Source organism: Budorcas taxicolor, chromosome 5 (assembly GCF_023091745.1).
Source record: "Budorcas taxicolor isolate Tak-1 chromosome 5, Takin1.1, whole genome shotgun sequence".
Taxonomy (NCBI): domain Eukaryota; kingdom Metazoa; phylum Chordata; class Mammalia; order Artiodactyla; family Bovidae; genus Budorcas; species Budorcas taxicolor.
The window spans coordinates 40,091,580-40,108,014 of NC_068914.1; the positions used below are offsets into that span (position 1 = coordinate 40,091,580).

Here is a 16,435-nt window from a genome sequence, read left to right on the forward strand (position 1 = left end):
AATCCCTTTCCCCATTTTCCTAAGCCCCAGACTGTCACTGCACCTACGAGAAACTGATCGGCAGTGTGAGCACTGGGGTGGTAACCGTGGCAACGTCAGCCACACGGGTGACAACACTGCGCCAGTCTGGGTCCCACGGCTCTATAGGTCTTATTAAATAGGAATCTGTGTATTCAGAGCCTGTTTCACGGAGAATTTATTTTTAAAACGGAAACTTCACACCTGAGCTCTGTGCTTTGGGGGATACGGGTATGATACCTCCCGGTTTTAAATTACCCACAAGTAAGTGATGCCGTGGTCATCAAAGAGCTGCTTTGGTGGCTCAGTGGTGAGATATCCACCTGCCAATGCAAGGGACACAAGTTCGATCCCTAGGTTGGGAAGATCCCCTGGAGAAAGAAATGGCTACCCACTGCAGTATTCTTGCCTGGGAAGTCCCACGGACAAAGGAGCCTGGTAGGCTACAGTCTGTGGGGTCGCAAATAGTCCAACACAACTTAGCCACTAAACAACAGTGACAATATGTCATCAAATTATATCTTCAGTGACCCCATGTTTCTCTTCCCATTCATGTGGGCTGTTCTCAGTAAGAACTTTTGAGGGTGGCATTAACTAATTATTGGTGCTTTAGTGTACCTAGTGAGATGCTCAGAGAAGGCAATGGCAACCCACTCCAATACTCTTGCCTGGAAAATCCCATGGACAGAGAAGCCTAGTAGGCTGCAGTCCATGGGGTCGCTAAGAGTCGGGCACAACTGAGCAACTTCACTTTCACTTTTCACTTTCATGCATTGGAGAAGGAAATGGCAACCCACTCCAGTGTTCTTGCCTGGAGAAGCCCAGGGACGGGGGAGCCTGGTGAGCTGCCCTCTATTGGGGTCGCACAGAGTCGGACACGACTGAAGCAACTTAGCAGCAGCAGCAGCAGTGAGATGCTTCCTGCAGGAGTGCCTTTCTGCATGCTGCCCTTGTCCAGAGACAGTAAGGAGGCTGGCTGCCTGGCCCACGTTTGATCTGAATGGTCCTCACCACCCAGGCAAGCACGGGGAGGCAGTCCCAGGAGAGGGGGTCCCAGGGTTTAGAATAGGATGTCCACAGGTTGCTACAGAGAACACTTCTGGTTTCCTAACAGTTGGCCTTCCTGCTGCTGCCCATCCTGGGGGGCAGGTCACTAAGTGTTAGCTTGGAAAGGCATTGGGCCATTTTTTTTCCCACTGTTTGTATATGCCACACTTTATGTATCCATTCTTCCATCCATAGGCACTTGAGTTACTTCCACATTTTGAGTATTGTAAATAACACTGCTAAGCACATGTGTGTATACATACCTCTTTGAGACCCTACTTTCATTTCTTTTGGATTTATACCCAGAAGTAGAATTGCTGAGTCACGTGGTAATTCTATTTTATATTTTTGAGGAACTGCCCTACTGTTTTTCATAGCTGATGCACCACTGGGCCATTTTATAAGTTGAATTACATTGCCTAGTAGGGAATTTCCTGGCATCTAGTGGTTAGGACTTGGTGCTATGACTGCTGGGGTCCTGGGTTCGACCCTTGGTTGAAAAGTAGGATCCTGCAAGCTGCACAGTTAGGCAAAAAAAAAAAATAAAGATAATTGTCTATTAGGCTTTATTGCTTTGATGGGTGACAGGCTTCTCGTTTTTTCAGTTGCTTCAGTCTATTTGAAACAGTGGAATTTAGATGCTTGAGCGCCAAGTCAGGTGATACCGCAAGGAGAGGGAAAAGTTAGAGCCCATCTTAAGCTCTCAGGCTCTCGGTCATTGGCTTCTAGGAAAAAGCAGGACACCTGTATCCGATTTGGCTTTGAAGAATGAAACCATCATTGTATTTGTGCTATTTCTCTGCGGCTGATGCCAAGGATAATTATGATAAAGTTTAGGTTGAACCGTGTCCCTGTCTTGTTTTCTTGTCACTGGGGTAGCTGGAGGGCAGGGCCTTGGTGCCCCCCGTAGCCCTGCCTCTCATCGTCCCCTTCCCCCTTAGATTGTGACGAGAGGCTGCGAGACAGTGGAAATGACCCTGAGGAGGAACGGGCTGGGCCAGCTGGGCTTCCATGTGAACTTCGAGGGAATTGTGGCAGACGTGGAACCTTTCGGTTTTGCGTGGAAGGCCGGCCTTCGCCAGGGTAGCCGCCTCGTGGAGATCTGCAAGGTGGCCGTGGCCACGCTGACCCATGAGCAGATGATCGACCTTCTCCGGACCTCGGTGACTGTGAAGGTGGTCATCATCCAGCCCCACGATGACGGCTCACCTCGGAGGTAAGGCTCCCGTGCATGAGCGCTCCTTGGCCTCTATGACAGGTGCTCTCCTGTAAGACCCTCAGAACACGAGGTCACGCGCATCTTCCACCTAAGTTGTTTGGACATCCACCATTAGCACAACTTAAAAGATGTATTAAAAAAATCATTAGTATATAATAAATGATACACTCTCATTTTCTAAGCTCTCCTTTGGTACATTGAAGCCATTGGGTTCAGAATATGTACTTGCATGTGTGATGGAATAGTGGGAAATCAGATACACTGTTTGGTGACCACTCCATTCTGGTTGAACTGGTTCAGGGCTCTCATAAGCTATCATGGGAAACATAGAAGTGACTGGACTTGGAAAGCTCAGAGATGGATGGGTGTGAGGAGTAGGAACAAGAGTGGAATCAGAAAAGGATACTGCGGCAATGTAAATAGGAAGTTCTCAGGCTCAACATCACAGGGGTACTATGCCAAAAGGAGAAAGAACAACCCACCCACCTGGCTGTGGACCCCCTTGTACAGTAGGTAGTGTGTCTAGTGGTATCTGGAGCATCCTTTCTCCGCCTCCATCTCAAATGGAGGTCCTTCTGGCCCCCCAAGAGCTCTGGCTTAGGAGGGATAAGTGTGCTTTAAGTCCAGGCCAGGCACTAGCTCTGTGACTTTGGGTTTGTCCCTTGCTAGTTCTTATTTTCAGTCCCTCAGTCGTGTCTGACTCTTTGCAACTCCATGGGTTGCAGCACGCATGCCAGGCTTCCCTATCCTTCACCATCTCTTGGAATTCACTCAAACTCAGGTCCATCAAGGCAGTGATGCCCTCCAAATATCTCATCTTCTGTTGTGCCCTTCTCCTGCCCTCAGTCTTTCCCAGCATCAGGGTCTTGCTCTCTCGAAGCCTCACTTAATATCTGTAAGGTGGGATTATTATATTGCTTACTTCATACTGTTGATGAAGGTTAAACAAGGTGATAATATGTAAAGTAATCTGCACCCCTGGCATAGTCAAAATCCCACACATTTAGTCAAAAACAAACACACAAAAGACTACACCTTTAGGATGGTCATTTGAATTTTTTCATGCTGTAAAAGAAATTCTTACTCAAAGATAGCAAAATGACTGTGCCCACTCCCTGGTCTTGTTCCTGTGGTAACTGAGGCCCCTCTTTGTACTCTGTCCATTTCCTGCCTCCCAGCCTCCACATCAGCACCATCGAATAGCACTTTCTCTGATGACATGCTCTGTATCTGTTCCAGCTAAACAGTGGCCACTAGCCACACGGGTGGCTTGAAATGTGCCTAATGCAGCTGAGAAAATGGAGTTTTTATTTTAATAAATGAACTAAGGCTGCACCAGCCACATCTGGCTTGTGGCTGCCATACTGATTGGATGGTGTGCGTGCCTGTATGCTCCGCCATGTCTGACTGTGACCCCATGGAGTGTAGCCCACCTCATGGAGTTTTCCGGGCAGGAATACTGAAGTGGGTTGCCATTTCCTACTCCAGGGGGTCTTCCCAACCCAGAGATCGAACTCGAGTCCCCTTCATTGGGAGGCTGATTCTTTACCACTGAGCTACCTGGGGATACACTAGTTCTAAACCATGATCTTTTAAGAAAATAAGCCAGTAGTAAACCACCTTCCTCTCTGGTTAATGTACAGAATTTTACAAAACTCTGTTTCTGTTGGTTATCTTACCTTTTGCTCCCTGCTTAACTTTCTATGGTCTGATTTCCTATATCTGCCCAGTAAGGTTATAGAGTAAAGGTTAATGAGCTGAAATTCTTGAGAGTAGCAGTCACATATCACAGGAAATAACCAAGTTATTTCTTGCTGCCTTGCCAGATTCTGTCCCATTAAATTCATTTACTCCCCAAGAATCCTGTGAATCACTCCTAGGGGTATGAGTACAAGGAAATCAGAGACAAAAGTTATTTTCCTAAAAACAAGACTTGGATATAACAGAAAGCAAATCCTTTAATCTTTGAAGCTAAAATATTTGTAAGTAAAAGTCTTTAATAAATAGATTTTATTTATTATTAATAAATTATAAGCCACTTATTAGAAATTTTTCCACATGGTAAGATTTTTTTCTTCATTGACTGGAGTTATAGATTTATGAGTTTTGTGGTGAGAATCAAATATTATGCTGTCTTCAGGGTTGATTACTTCTGTTGAACTGACATAACTGTTACCATGTTCTCCCCAAATTAAAAAAAAAAGCAAAACATTTTTCTCCTATTTTTAGTTTTGGTCTGATGTTACTAAGACATGTTTTTTTAAGCTTCCAAGAGATATCATTAATAAAAATGTTGGAGTTATCATTATATTTGGTATTTAAAGCATATGATTTAGAAAAGTAGAATTTCTTAAGTAATACTGAATTGTTTTTCAGCTAAAGCAAATAAACAAAAGCTACCACATTAAAGTTCTGCCTGCTGTTTTTCTATCCAAGGATTTGTTATCTGCTTTGGTCTGCACATAATTAATTCTTTCTTTGTTTTAAATGTAAATTCTCTTACTGAAACTGTTCAAGATAATTTAGAGATTTTGCCTTTGTCTCCTCAGAATCTCCTTAATGTTATTCCCTGTAGATACACATTTTTCTCCTGATTAATCTGAAATAACTGTCTTCTATATTTTTAACCTTAGCCAGGATGAGAATAAGCTGTTTACCTGGTAGTGACTCTCCAGAAGTGGTCCACCTATCATCCACGTTTCCACAAGTCAGGAAGCTTTTAAGCCTAGCGTGTATCATCTAAGATGCTTTCACTTCAGGCTTCCAATTTTCTGTGAGTTTGAATCCATAAATTTGCAGATCTACATTGTTGTTAGTTTTGGATTCATGTTCTGTGCCAGCAACTCTCTGGACAGCCTGATGAAAGGACTCATCATTTTCCAGCAGCCTTACATCACTGGAAATTATCCTTGAAGTGACAGCCTTTGGCTTTAGACTCTCATGCTGAGGATGAGGGCTTCCCAGGTGGCAGTAGTGGTAAAGAATCCACCTGTAATGCAGGGAACACAGAAGATGCAGTTCCATCCCTGGGTTGAGAAGATCCCCTGGAAAAGGGCATGGTGGCACACTCCAGTATTCTTGCCTGGAGAATTCCGTAGACAGAGGAACCTGGCAGTGACTGAGCATGTGCACGTGCATGCTGAAGATGAAATGTCTACATTTCATCCCCACCCTAAGCAAGTCTGGGCTTCCCTGGTGGCTCGGAGGGTAAAGAATCTGCATGCAGTGTGGGAGACCTGGGTTCGATCCCTGAGTTGAAAAGATCCCCTGGAGGAAGGCATGCAGCCCACTCCAGTATACTTGCCTGGAGAATGCCCAGGACAGGAGCCTGGCAGGTTACAGTCCATGGGGTTGCAAAGAGTCAGACGCAACTGAGCAACTGAGCACAGCACAGCTAAGCAACAACAGCCTTCTGCGTTATTAGATTTTAGTAATGAAACTGTAGAGGAGGGTATAAAAGGAGAAAGGAGCAATGCTTCACTCATTTTGAAAATTAAACTGCAAACCTTTTTTAAATTTAGTTTTTATTTTGTATTGGATCATAGTTGATGTATTAAATACAAAGTTGTGTTAAGTTTCAAGTGTACAGCTAAGTGATTCAGTTATCCATACACATATATCCAGATTCTTTTCCCATTTAGGTTATTACAGATCTCTACAGAGCAGAGTTCCTTGTGCTGCACAGTAGATCCTTGTTGATATCACAACCTTTTAAATGATATCACTTCGTACCTTGATTCCTACAGCAAAATATGTAAAGATGGCCCTTTAGGTAGAACTATTCTTTTGATTTGTGGCGTGGGAAAAGGCGCCATCTTTCACAAATCAGCTCTTACTTATCAGTGAGGTGGCCAAATAAAAATATTAATTTAAATGGACGTGTGTGTAATTTTTCCTTTTTAAGTTGTCTTTAGTGTAAGAGCCATAAGGACTACTAAAATGGCCAAGTTCGTGAATTGCAAGATATTTCAGCCTTTATAAACATCATGAATAATAGAGTGAAAAATGCTTCAGTTAATTTTTGCCATTTGTCAGCCTTTTTTTTTTTTTGTCCTCCACAATATCAGGGAGAAGAAATTCCCCCCGGAGCCCATCTGCTTCTGTCAGGAGTGGGAGAGGCCTGTCATTTAATAGACTCGCTCCTAGTTGTCTGTAGGTCAGAAGGTATTTGCTTATGACTCAGAAGCTGCTGGATTAAATGAAGTCTTTAGTTGGGAAAGTATTTATATGGAATCAAAAGGCATCCCACATTTTGAAGTCCTTTTCTCAAGCCTCAGGGTGATGATAACTCAGCTGTCCCCAGGCTTGAAAGGAAGGCAGAACCCAATTTTATTTTCCTTGTGGAGTTCCAGCAGGCAAGGAGCAGGAAGGTTCCCTCTGGGAATGCTTATTAGCTGATCTCCTGCTGCGACTGGATCTGGGAGAGGCTTCATAGCGATTGGGAATGAGTGGCCAGGAGCAGTTAGGGACTAGTGCTCTTCAAAAGGAAATGAGGTTTGCGAGGGAGTGAGGGCTTTTCCAAAGCAGACAGTCTCTGTGGCAAAAATGAAGAAGAGTTTCCAAGACGCTTAATTAAGCATTTCTTGGTTTTTTGAAAGGCAGGGCATGGCCTCAGTCCCTAGCCTTCAAAGGTGACTGACATTCTATCAATGTCATTTTAAGGAAAGTGCATCAACTTAAAAGGCTGATAGAAAGGAAATAACAGCTCATCAGAATTATGCATGAGTTGTGATACAATGTGAGTGATTTAGTAAATATGTCCAATAAAAATGGAAATGAAATTCCATGCTGTGGTGCATCTGTTTTGTGTGATTTTTCATACTTCATTGACATATTGTCCAAGACGTATTTTTCTGTATAATGCAAAACAGTGGCAATTATCTCATGTTGTCATGAATCTAAATTCTTGTTCTCTGATCATTCTATAAAACTGAAGCCATAGCCGCCAGGACCTTGACCATTCAACTCTCGGAAGTACACAGAGTAGGGCAGAGAGATAGAAATGGGGAAGAAAACTCAATTTTGTCAGGTTAGCAATTGATAGATAGGTATAGATAGATGAAAACATCGATTATAGGTAGATTGGGAGACAGAGATGATAGGTAAATAGATAGGTGGTGAGTTGAAATCTGGATTAGAGCGAGGTTTTAGATTAGGGTTCCTTATATTTGTTTGGATACGTGAAACCAGTTCTACCTGGTATTGTCTCATAGACTCTAATGTAATGAATTGTAACGTGAACTGTTAAAAAACAAGTATGAAACCTCAGGTTCTCACAGTAACCCTCTGTGCCCTCTGCCCAGTCCTCTGATAGAACGTTTAGATTATCTTCTCCCTCCTAGAAGTCAGAACACTGGATTATAGAATGAATATAAGGTAGGTTATTTACTGTTCATTCATTCCTTCACTCTGAACTAGCTTGTCCAGGGCTATGAAACATGGGAAGAACAGACATAATCTTTGCATTCTTGGGCTCCTTTTCACCTGTGTGGCATTCTAAAGTATAGTACTTCTGGGACCTCCCTGGTGGCCCATTGGTTAAGACTCCACACTCCCAATGCAGGGGACGTGGGTTTGAGCCCTGATTGAGAGACTAAGATCCTGAATGCCACAGTGTGGCCAAAAATAAATAAAACACTTCCCATTTATATTTTGTCCTGATCATTGTCCAATGACGCTGGGCAATGGTGATGGACAGCCAGTGAATACAGTCTCTTGTGGAAATTTTATTTATCAGAAACCAGGTATTATATAGCTATTGAGTCTTCTGTTGAACTTTGTAATAGAATACTTTTCCTCAGCAAGCTTTCTCAGAGGGGGAAAAAAAAAAGGAAGTGGTTGGCTTCATGAAGAACTTTTTGGCCCTGGTTTGTTTGTTTTTTTTTTTTTAATATTTTAAAAAATTTATTTAATTGGGAGGTAATTACTTTATAATATTGTGTTGGTTTCTTCCTTACATCAACATGAATCAAGTTCAAAAGTCGTATTCCTTTTGAACCTCCCTTCCACCTCCCGCCTCATCCCATCCCTCTAGTTTGTCCCAGAGCACCAGATTTGAGCTCCCTGCATCATACAGAAAATTCCCACTGGCCCTGTTTTATGTTGAATGCTGTGTTTGGTCTGGGGTGCAGTGGGTGAAGACACACTCCACCCCATGTCTGGTGAGAACGAAACACAGGAAGTTGATGACTTACTCGGTAGGAGCCAGCCTCACTTCCTGTGTAATAGACACATACCTTGTCCATTCCAAGACCTTATTCAAAGGGCTTGGTCAGGTGGGTTTCTGGTTTAGATATCTCTTTCACTGTAGTCTCAGGGTTTCTCTATTTCTATCTATAAATTAAAGAAGTTGGTAGAAAAGTGAATTAATATTTCATCAAGTGCCTACCTATTTCACATGTGACACTGCCCTTACTTACCTTTACAGTCAGTTACACTGGGTGGTTATCTCCCTATTAGAAGCGTTTGATTTTTTTATGCAACAGAAGGAGTTTGTGATTCGAGTGAATGAGCACCAATTATCCCTGTCACCTTGTTGGATAATTTGGAAAGAGTCTTTCAGCTATTAGCAGGCTATTAGCATAACAGACATTAAAATGATGAAAATATCGGTGATTACTTCAGTCCCTAAGGCTATAAAGTCTCTTTAACAAAGTGCATAATGTAAAAGAATCAGATATTTTGTTTGAGGGGATCTATCTGCCTTTGTTGCCAAAGAGAATCTTTCAGCTCCTAGTGGAAACTGACACGACATGGGCTCATTAAATGTCCTTTGATAGTTTCCGAAGGAGATGGGTGAGTGCATTAGAAAGAGTGCTGAGCTAGGAGTCAGCTTCCATGTTCTAGGGTGAAAGCTGTCTCACCTTTCCAAGTCTCTGAGCCTTCTGCAAATTGTAGATGTCCTTTGTACTACCGCAGACATCTCTGTGAAATTGAAATGGTATAGTGTAGGTGGAAACCTGCAAAGTACCATTCAAGGGAAGTGTGGATTAGAAGCAAAGGACTGCATCGCAATATGTTGGAAGACTTCATGAGATTTGTGGGTTGAGGTCAAGGTTCACCGAGATTCTCCCAACAAAGTGAAACCAACAGGCAATTTCAGAGTAAATGCAAGTTGTAATTACGTGATTTAGCTGTGTTGTGGGTCCATGGTTTACCCAGTCCACACTTTGCTAATTTGTTCAACCTTTTTTTTTTTTTTTCTTCCTGGTAAGAATGCATCTCATTCCTTTAAACTTTCTCAGTTCTGTTTCTCAGTTCTTTGGGAGTTTGTTGTTGTTGCACCTCAAGAGTATTTATCCCTATTTATTATCCCTAGGATTTCTCCTACTTCTTCTTTTTTGAAAGTCATACATCCAACTTTGGTATGAGAGTAAAGAACAAAGTATCAAAATAATGATTTATTGTTCTATGGATGAATGTACACAGGGAATTTTACAGCTCCAAAATTTTCTGTGCTTCTGATTATTACATAAAGTTAAACTTCCCCATTCTGTAGTTCTGTAAATATATATTATCTAGAAAGAACTTTCAGCAAAGTATATGAGCCTTTTGCTGTTTTATATTGTCTTTCTTTATGGAAGCAAAAAATCACATTATCAGTTTGATGAAACTAATTTCTTTCCTTGATGCTTTCGCTTTGGGAAGCTTGCATACTTCCATAATTTAATCTTGACACATCCTCCGCTGTTACTGTTCCACTGGCAAGAGGTAAAACATGGGTCCGAAGCGTCTCTCCCCTTTCTGAGCTGCGTATTGGCAGATCTGGGTTTTGAGCACAGGGCACTGACTTCTCTCCCTTAGGTGGAAAACGGTTTGACTACTGTAGAGCATTTCTACTGATAATAAATTAAGGCAGCTTGGCTGGGCTCCAGCAGCGATAGTCCTGATGGTCAGGCAGTCCAAGATGAAGCCCCTTTAGAGCTGAGTTTACTGCCTGGCCAGCAGTGATTCTGGTTTCAAGCACCCATTTATTAGTGGTAAAGGGAGGGTCCTCTTCCAGAAAACCGGAGGTGTCACTTGGAAGGGATGGTGATGCCATCTTGGCGACCTTCCCGGTTGTCCCTGAAGTCCCGGGTCCATGCTACAGTGCTGAACAGTGATCATGAGTGCCTGTCAGCTGTGAGCCAGAGGGCACACAGCCTCTGTGCTGCTGAGCCTAGAAGCTGGAAAGTGGGAGCAGCCACAGACTAGAAATTACAGGTGGGAACCCCTGGTGTAGGAGCTTCTGGAAGCAGGGAGAGCATGGAAGAGTGTGGACGTAAGGCAGTTACTCAGTGTCCCTGCTAGAGGAGTAAGCTGTTGCACGGAGTCCACAATGCCAAGTGCAGAGGAACAAGTGGCGTTGTTTGTCAGAATAAAGCAGTCAAACCTAGGATGCTCTGAGGGCTCCAGCTAAGGGAGCCCCTTGTTATTCTGATAGTTTTGTAGCATCACATTTTTTAACCAGCATGTTGTTCTTGATGCTCTTGGTCTACAGAATGTTTTCCCTTCTAGGACAGATGACTGGGAGAGATTATGAGACTCAGAAAAGTTATTCTCTAGACAATCAATGTTAAAAATTAAATTTGTTTTGATCCCTGAAGCTGAGTTTGTTTTGATCCCTACCTAGCGTGGTAATTAGAAGCACACGTAGATGATGTTCGTTATGGAGCAAAGACATAGTTGTGTAAGTGCTCACGTGCCAGTGATACCCCAGCCTTATCTATGCCTTCGAGTGCCTTCTTTTGGCAGGCACACCATGAAAACGGTGCCAGAAACTAGAAATACAGTTCAAATCCACTGACTCAATTTGGAGTATTGAAAGGAGATGGAGCACGTTTATCAGTGGGGTCTGTGATTTCTCCACTAATATAGGAAAGCAAAAGATGGAGGTCTTTTCTTCAACAACAGCTCAGTTGCACACAAGATTAGCAGCTCACTTGTTCAGAAATGGGCTTTCCTAGTAGCTCAGTTGGTAAAGAATCTACCTGCAATGCAGGAGACCCAGGTTCGATCCCTGAGTCAGGAATATCCCCTGGAGAAGGAAATGGCAGCTCACTCCAGTACTCTTGCCTGGAGAATTCCCTGGACAGAGGAGTCTGGCGGGCAGCAGTCCATGGGATTACAAAGAGTTAGACGTGACTGTGCGACTGTGTTCAGAAATGACTCCTTGGATCTTTTTTGCATTTGGTCAGTTTGGGTTTGAATTGTCCTTTATTCACTGGCCAGAAATGTGTGCCAAGTGCCCTTCACCAGTGCCGGATGCTCCGATGAGTGAGGCTCTTGCTTGGCATCCTGTGTGCAGACCACACAAGGCGGACAGAGCAGTGTGCTCAAGGGCAGGTACACTTTCTGACACCGCCTGCAGCCTGATCACCTCTGAAGGTTCATTTGTAATTTTATTTTACACCTCTTCCCATTTCCCTAAAAATTGGCTGAATTTCCATATGTATCCTTCAAGGATTTCCTCATACATATGGAACAGAACTGAATTTGACTACGTTTGATGATATGTTATAGTCATATTTATTTGATGTCTTGGTCATAAGAAGTAAACAAAGCAAATATCTAGTTAGTGAGAGTAGTTACCATCAAAGTGTCATAGCAGAATTAATTTTGATTTTAAAATTAAGTCATTCTTTAGGCTTATTTTCATGAGGGCAAAAGAATGCCCGTGTTTAGTATTAAAAGATCATTTACATATGACCTTGTGCGAGAGGATGGAAATGAAATACCCAACCCCCATTCTCTCTTCAGCCTAATGTGTGGCACAAGTTTTTGTCAGTGCTCTCTCAAATATTAGTCATGATTATGCATTTATATAGCATTTTTTTATCCAAGATTGAAGCTAAATTACAGCCTCTTACTAAAGACTGTAGTCTGTGAGCATGAATTAAAGACGCTGTACCCAGCTGTCTGTCTTTTCTTTTTTCATTCTTTCTTTTTAAACCAAACCCAATAAACTGGAAACACAAAGCAACCTCTGGAAATGCAGGGTGCCCTTTCTTCCCTAAGATTCAAGGTTCACATGTGTTTCATTCAAAACACAATTCCAGGACTTTTCACTGTTAAGAGATTCCTTGACTTGGATGATTCAGGCAGCTTTAGGCTTTGAGACCCCAAAGCGTGAATCTGCTTACAACATAGGTTATAGGGTGGAAGATAGGATTCAGTTTTCTTGATGTTTTCATGTATGCTAATATCCCACCTTTATGATTTCTGATTAGGTCATTGGCCATGTGCACGAATCAGTAAGTCCCTGGGGATGTTGTGTCTAATTAAATAGAAAGACACTTGGAAACAGTATAAATCCATGAGCAAAAAATTGTAGCATCTTAGCACTTTATTTTAAAAAATGCAACCCAGTGTAAATCTCAGCTTATCAAATTTTTCCAGTTATTTAGCACATTCATTAAATCCAGAGTAATTTAAACTTGCCTGGGTAAAAGAGATGAATATTGCTTTGGGGGAAAGAGTTAAAAGATAAGAAGTCAGGTTTACTGATAAAGAGATAATCCCTACTCATTCTCTACAACAGACATCTTATCTTTTTATGATGCTTCTTTTGGTTCATCCCTTCTATTAAAGGGTAGCTAGCATCACCATTCATTTGGCTTCCAGATCCAAAAAGCAGAACGGTTTTTGATTTCGCTCGCTCTCTCCATCCCAAGCGCCAAGCACTGTTGATTTGACAGATGAGAACTTTTACCCCATTTTGCTGTTGGGAAGAATGAACTTCTCTGTGTCCTGCCTTTGTGTAGGGCCTGCGCCCTCCCCTGCCTTCTCCCCTCCAGACACTCAGGATCTCTGCTTTAACCCAGGAGTCTGAAATCTACCAGGATATGTCTTGACACACCTTTTATTCCCTTTAGTTCTGGAAATTTTTGTGCATTATTTGTTGATCATTTCCTCCCCACGTTTTCCTCTCTTTCTCTGTTAGGTGAATTTAGACTTCGTAGATTGAACTTGGATTTTCTGGGTTTTGAGGCAAAGCTCCTCTGTTTACCTTCCGTCTGTCCTGCTGGAGTTTTTTATTTTGAATTTCAGTCATCCTCTTTTTAAATTTCGGGCTTCCTTGGTGGGTCAGTGATAAAGAATCTGCCTGCAATTCAGGAGACCTGGGTTTGATCCCTGGATTGAGAAGATCCCCTGGAGAAGGGAATGGCAACCCACTCTACTATTCTTGCCTGGAGAATTCCATGGACAGAGGAGCCTGGTGGGCTGCTGTCCAGGGGGTTGCGAAGATGGGACACGACTGAGTGACTAACACTTTCACCGGTTCCTTCTCTTTCCCTGAGGGTGGTGAGCCTCGTGGCAGGGTGATTGGGTGGCTCGCACCTGCTTGTCTTTATTGTGGAGAAAGACCCCTGTCCTTTGCAGGATGATCCTGAAGCTGGGTTTGCAGGAACGAGGACACACTCGGGGATCTTGTTTCCAGCAAGGCTTTTACTTCACCTTTTGCTTTCATCTCTGCTTTCCTGGGTACCTCCTGGCATTGAGTACCTTCTTTCAGGTCATGTTCCCTTGACCATTGCTGCTGCCCCTGAGAGGTGGGGGTGGACGTTGCCTGAGGGGCCCAGTGCTGGCTGGGGGCTCACTGTTCACTCCTTCCCTTTCTCTTCCACCCTCTGTGGTGCCTGATGCTTCCTGTTCCTGCACCTGCTCAGGTGTGAAAGGGGATCGGCATGCTTCTCCCTGTCTTTCTCTTTGCACATCCCTGGGTTGGCCTTTCTCTGCTCCACTGTTGGTGTTCCACCATTTGCCTTCTATCCTTATGTACTGTGTTTCGGTGTCTCCAAGCTTTGTTGATGATCAAGTTTGTTTTGGTTTTTGTTCCCTTTGTTCCTTTGTAATGATTCTGGAAAGTTGTACTCCACTGTCTTGAGGATGCAATTCTCCTTTTTAAAGAGTGACACCTTATTGCCCTGATAGATTTCTTTTTTAAAAAAATATATAACTTTATTTATTTTAATTGGAGGTTAATTACTTTACAATATTGTATTGGTTTTGCCATACATCAACATGAATCCGCCACAGGTAGATACGTGTTCCCCAACCTGAACCCCCCGCCCTCCTCCCTCCCCATATTTCTTAGAGGGTGAATGTGAGAGTTTTTCTGTTGACTTCAGAATGTCTAGGGAGGGGCAAGGCTTCATCCGCATGCTAAAAAGGGACAAGTTACCCCGCCACTCAAAGTCGAGACTCGCCCAGTCTTCCTGTGCCCTGGCCAAACACCAGTTGGCTTTGCAGGTCACTTTAGTTAAGTCAGCAGTATCAGTCATGTGGACACAGTGTAACTTGAGGGGTCTCTGCCTTAGATCACATTTTTCAGGCTAAAGGGTCTTACATCCCTGACTGGTCAGTTGAGCCCGTGGGGGATAGTTTGTGGGGAGCCGCGACAGTAGCTCAAGGAAGTGACCATGGCAACTAAGTGACTGACAAGCAGCGACTGACGAAGTGATAACTAAGTGACTGACTAATGTGCCTCCAGCAGGATGGGCATTCAGGCTTTTCCTTGACTTGTGGCAGCTTTTGTCTAATTTGTTTTCACTTTTCTCAGATTCAGGAGAAACAGGTGACATGTGACTCAAATTCCTGATTATATGACTGTACTTTCATGTATCTGTTCAGATTATATATGAGGTGTTTTTAATCTGTTAATGTTTATTTATCACCCAGTTTCAATGCAAATAATTCCACGTATGCAGATTGGTTAAAGATCAACCCCAATCTGCCCAGGGAGTTTGCAAACTACTTGGAGAGACAGAGCCTGTGCACGAAACCCCTGACAGCCAGGGTTAACCAGAGCCACAGGCTTGAGACCAGATCCTCCTGGTCTGTGCTGGGTGACACGCAGACAAAGTACGGTCAGCCAGGTCTACTGCTGAGGGTGGATGGCCTTGTACCATCGTCCATGAGCCCCGAGAAGCACATGCGAGGCCGTCAGTGAGTCGGGCTGGCTGCTCAGTGCTGAGCACCCCCTGACTGTCTCTTCTCGGCTCACAGAGGGTGTTCGGAGCTCTGCCGGATCCCCATGGTGGAGTACAAGCTCGACAGCGAGGGAGCCCCCTGTGAATACAAGACCCCTTTCCGGAGGAACACCACATGGCACCGCGTGCCCACGCCCGCCCTGCAGCCCCTGCCCAGGGTCTCCCCGGTGCCCAGCACACCCGACCGGCTGCAGTGCCAGCCCCTGCTCCCGCAGAGCCAGGCCGCCATCCCCCGCAGCACCTCCTTTGACCGAAAGCTGCCCGATGGTACCAGGTAAGCTGGTGGCCCTGGTGAAGCACTGGCTTGGAACTTCACATGGTGGGGGACTTGTGTGTGGCTTAGTCACTTCTGAATTAGCTTGTTCTGACCAAGTGGGCAGCAGGGCCGCTGGGCAGGCCCCGAACGCTGGGGCACTTGTGGTCCCAGCCAGCGGTGGTGCTGATGGCAGGGCCTCTGGGCAGGCCCCGAACGCTGGGGCACTTGTGGTCCCAGCCAGCGGTGGTGCCGTGGACACCACCCCCCAGGGCCACCATTGTACCTCTCTGCGGTAATCCTCCTGTCAACTCGCTCTCCAAACCACATTGGGAAACCATTCTGCAGGAGCCTCTAGATAAGCGTGAACAGTTTTGAGTATAAAGAAAACAAAGCCACAAAAATCACTGATGAAATCCCATCATCCTCACGGTCACAGTATTTTCAGAGGTCCTAAGATCACTGGCATCTCTGCTTTTCTCTCTCATTTTAAGCGGAGGGAGTTGAGTTTAAAATTAAGTTTTTCCCTGAGAGGGAGCACCTGTTTAAGAGTGAAATTCAGTAGTGTTAGAAGCTGCTGAGAATTTAGAGACGTGGCACAGAGAGGTAGTTTAAAGTGAACAGCATAGTGGATTTGTTGTTGCTATTGACTTTTACGCCCTTTGTTTTAACTTTCACATAACTTATGGGCTGTGGAGACGCCAAGAGTTTCCTCACAATTCCTTGTTAGGCTTTCATCTAATAGAGCATATGTTGTAAGCAGACACTGAGCCGGGCTGCCCGCTGAACGTGTCATCACCTTGGCCTGTTACCTGGCCTCTCCCATTCTCGTTTCCTCCTATGAAAAGTAAACTTGGCTATCATAGAGACCTCCACAGGGCATTATGATGGCTGAATCAATCTGCAGAGGTTAACTGCTTAGGACAC

The 16,435-nt window shown here is 44.1% G+C and overlaps 1 protein-coding gene across 6 annotated transcripts in view; it reads left to right on the forward strand.

The window, feature by feature from the left end:
- SIPA1L2 (signal induced proliferation associated 1 like 2) overlaps nucleotides 1–16,435 on the forward strand; it is a 135,418-nt gene that overhangs the window by 71,199 nt on the left and 47,784 nt on the right. For all 6 annotated transcript variants that reach the window (XR_008199332.1, XM_052639382.1, XM_052639385.1 and 3 more), the window contains exons 9-10: nucleotides 2,007–2,281; nucleotides 15,272–15,529. Coding sequence is in view for 5 of the 6 variants with exons in the window: in XM_052639382.1 (XP_052495342.1) it covers nucleotides 2,007–2,281; nucleotides 15,272–15,529 (533 nt within the window). In the remaining variant the exon portion in view is untranslated. The remainder of the gene's footprint in view (nucleotides 1–2,006; nucleotides 2,282–15,271; nucleotides 15,530–16,435) is intronic.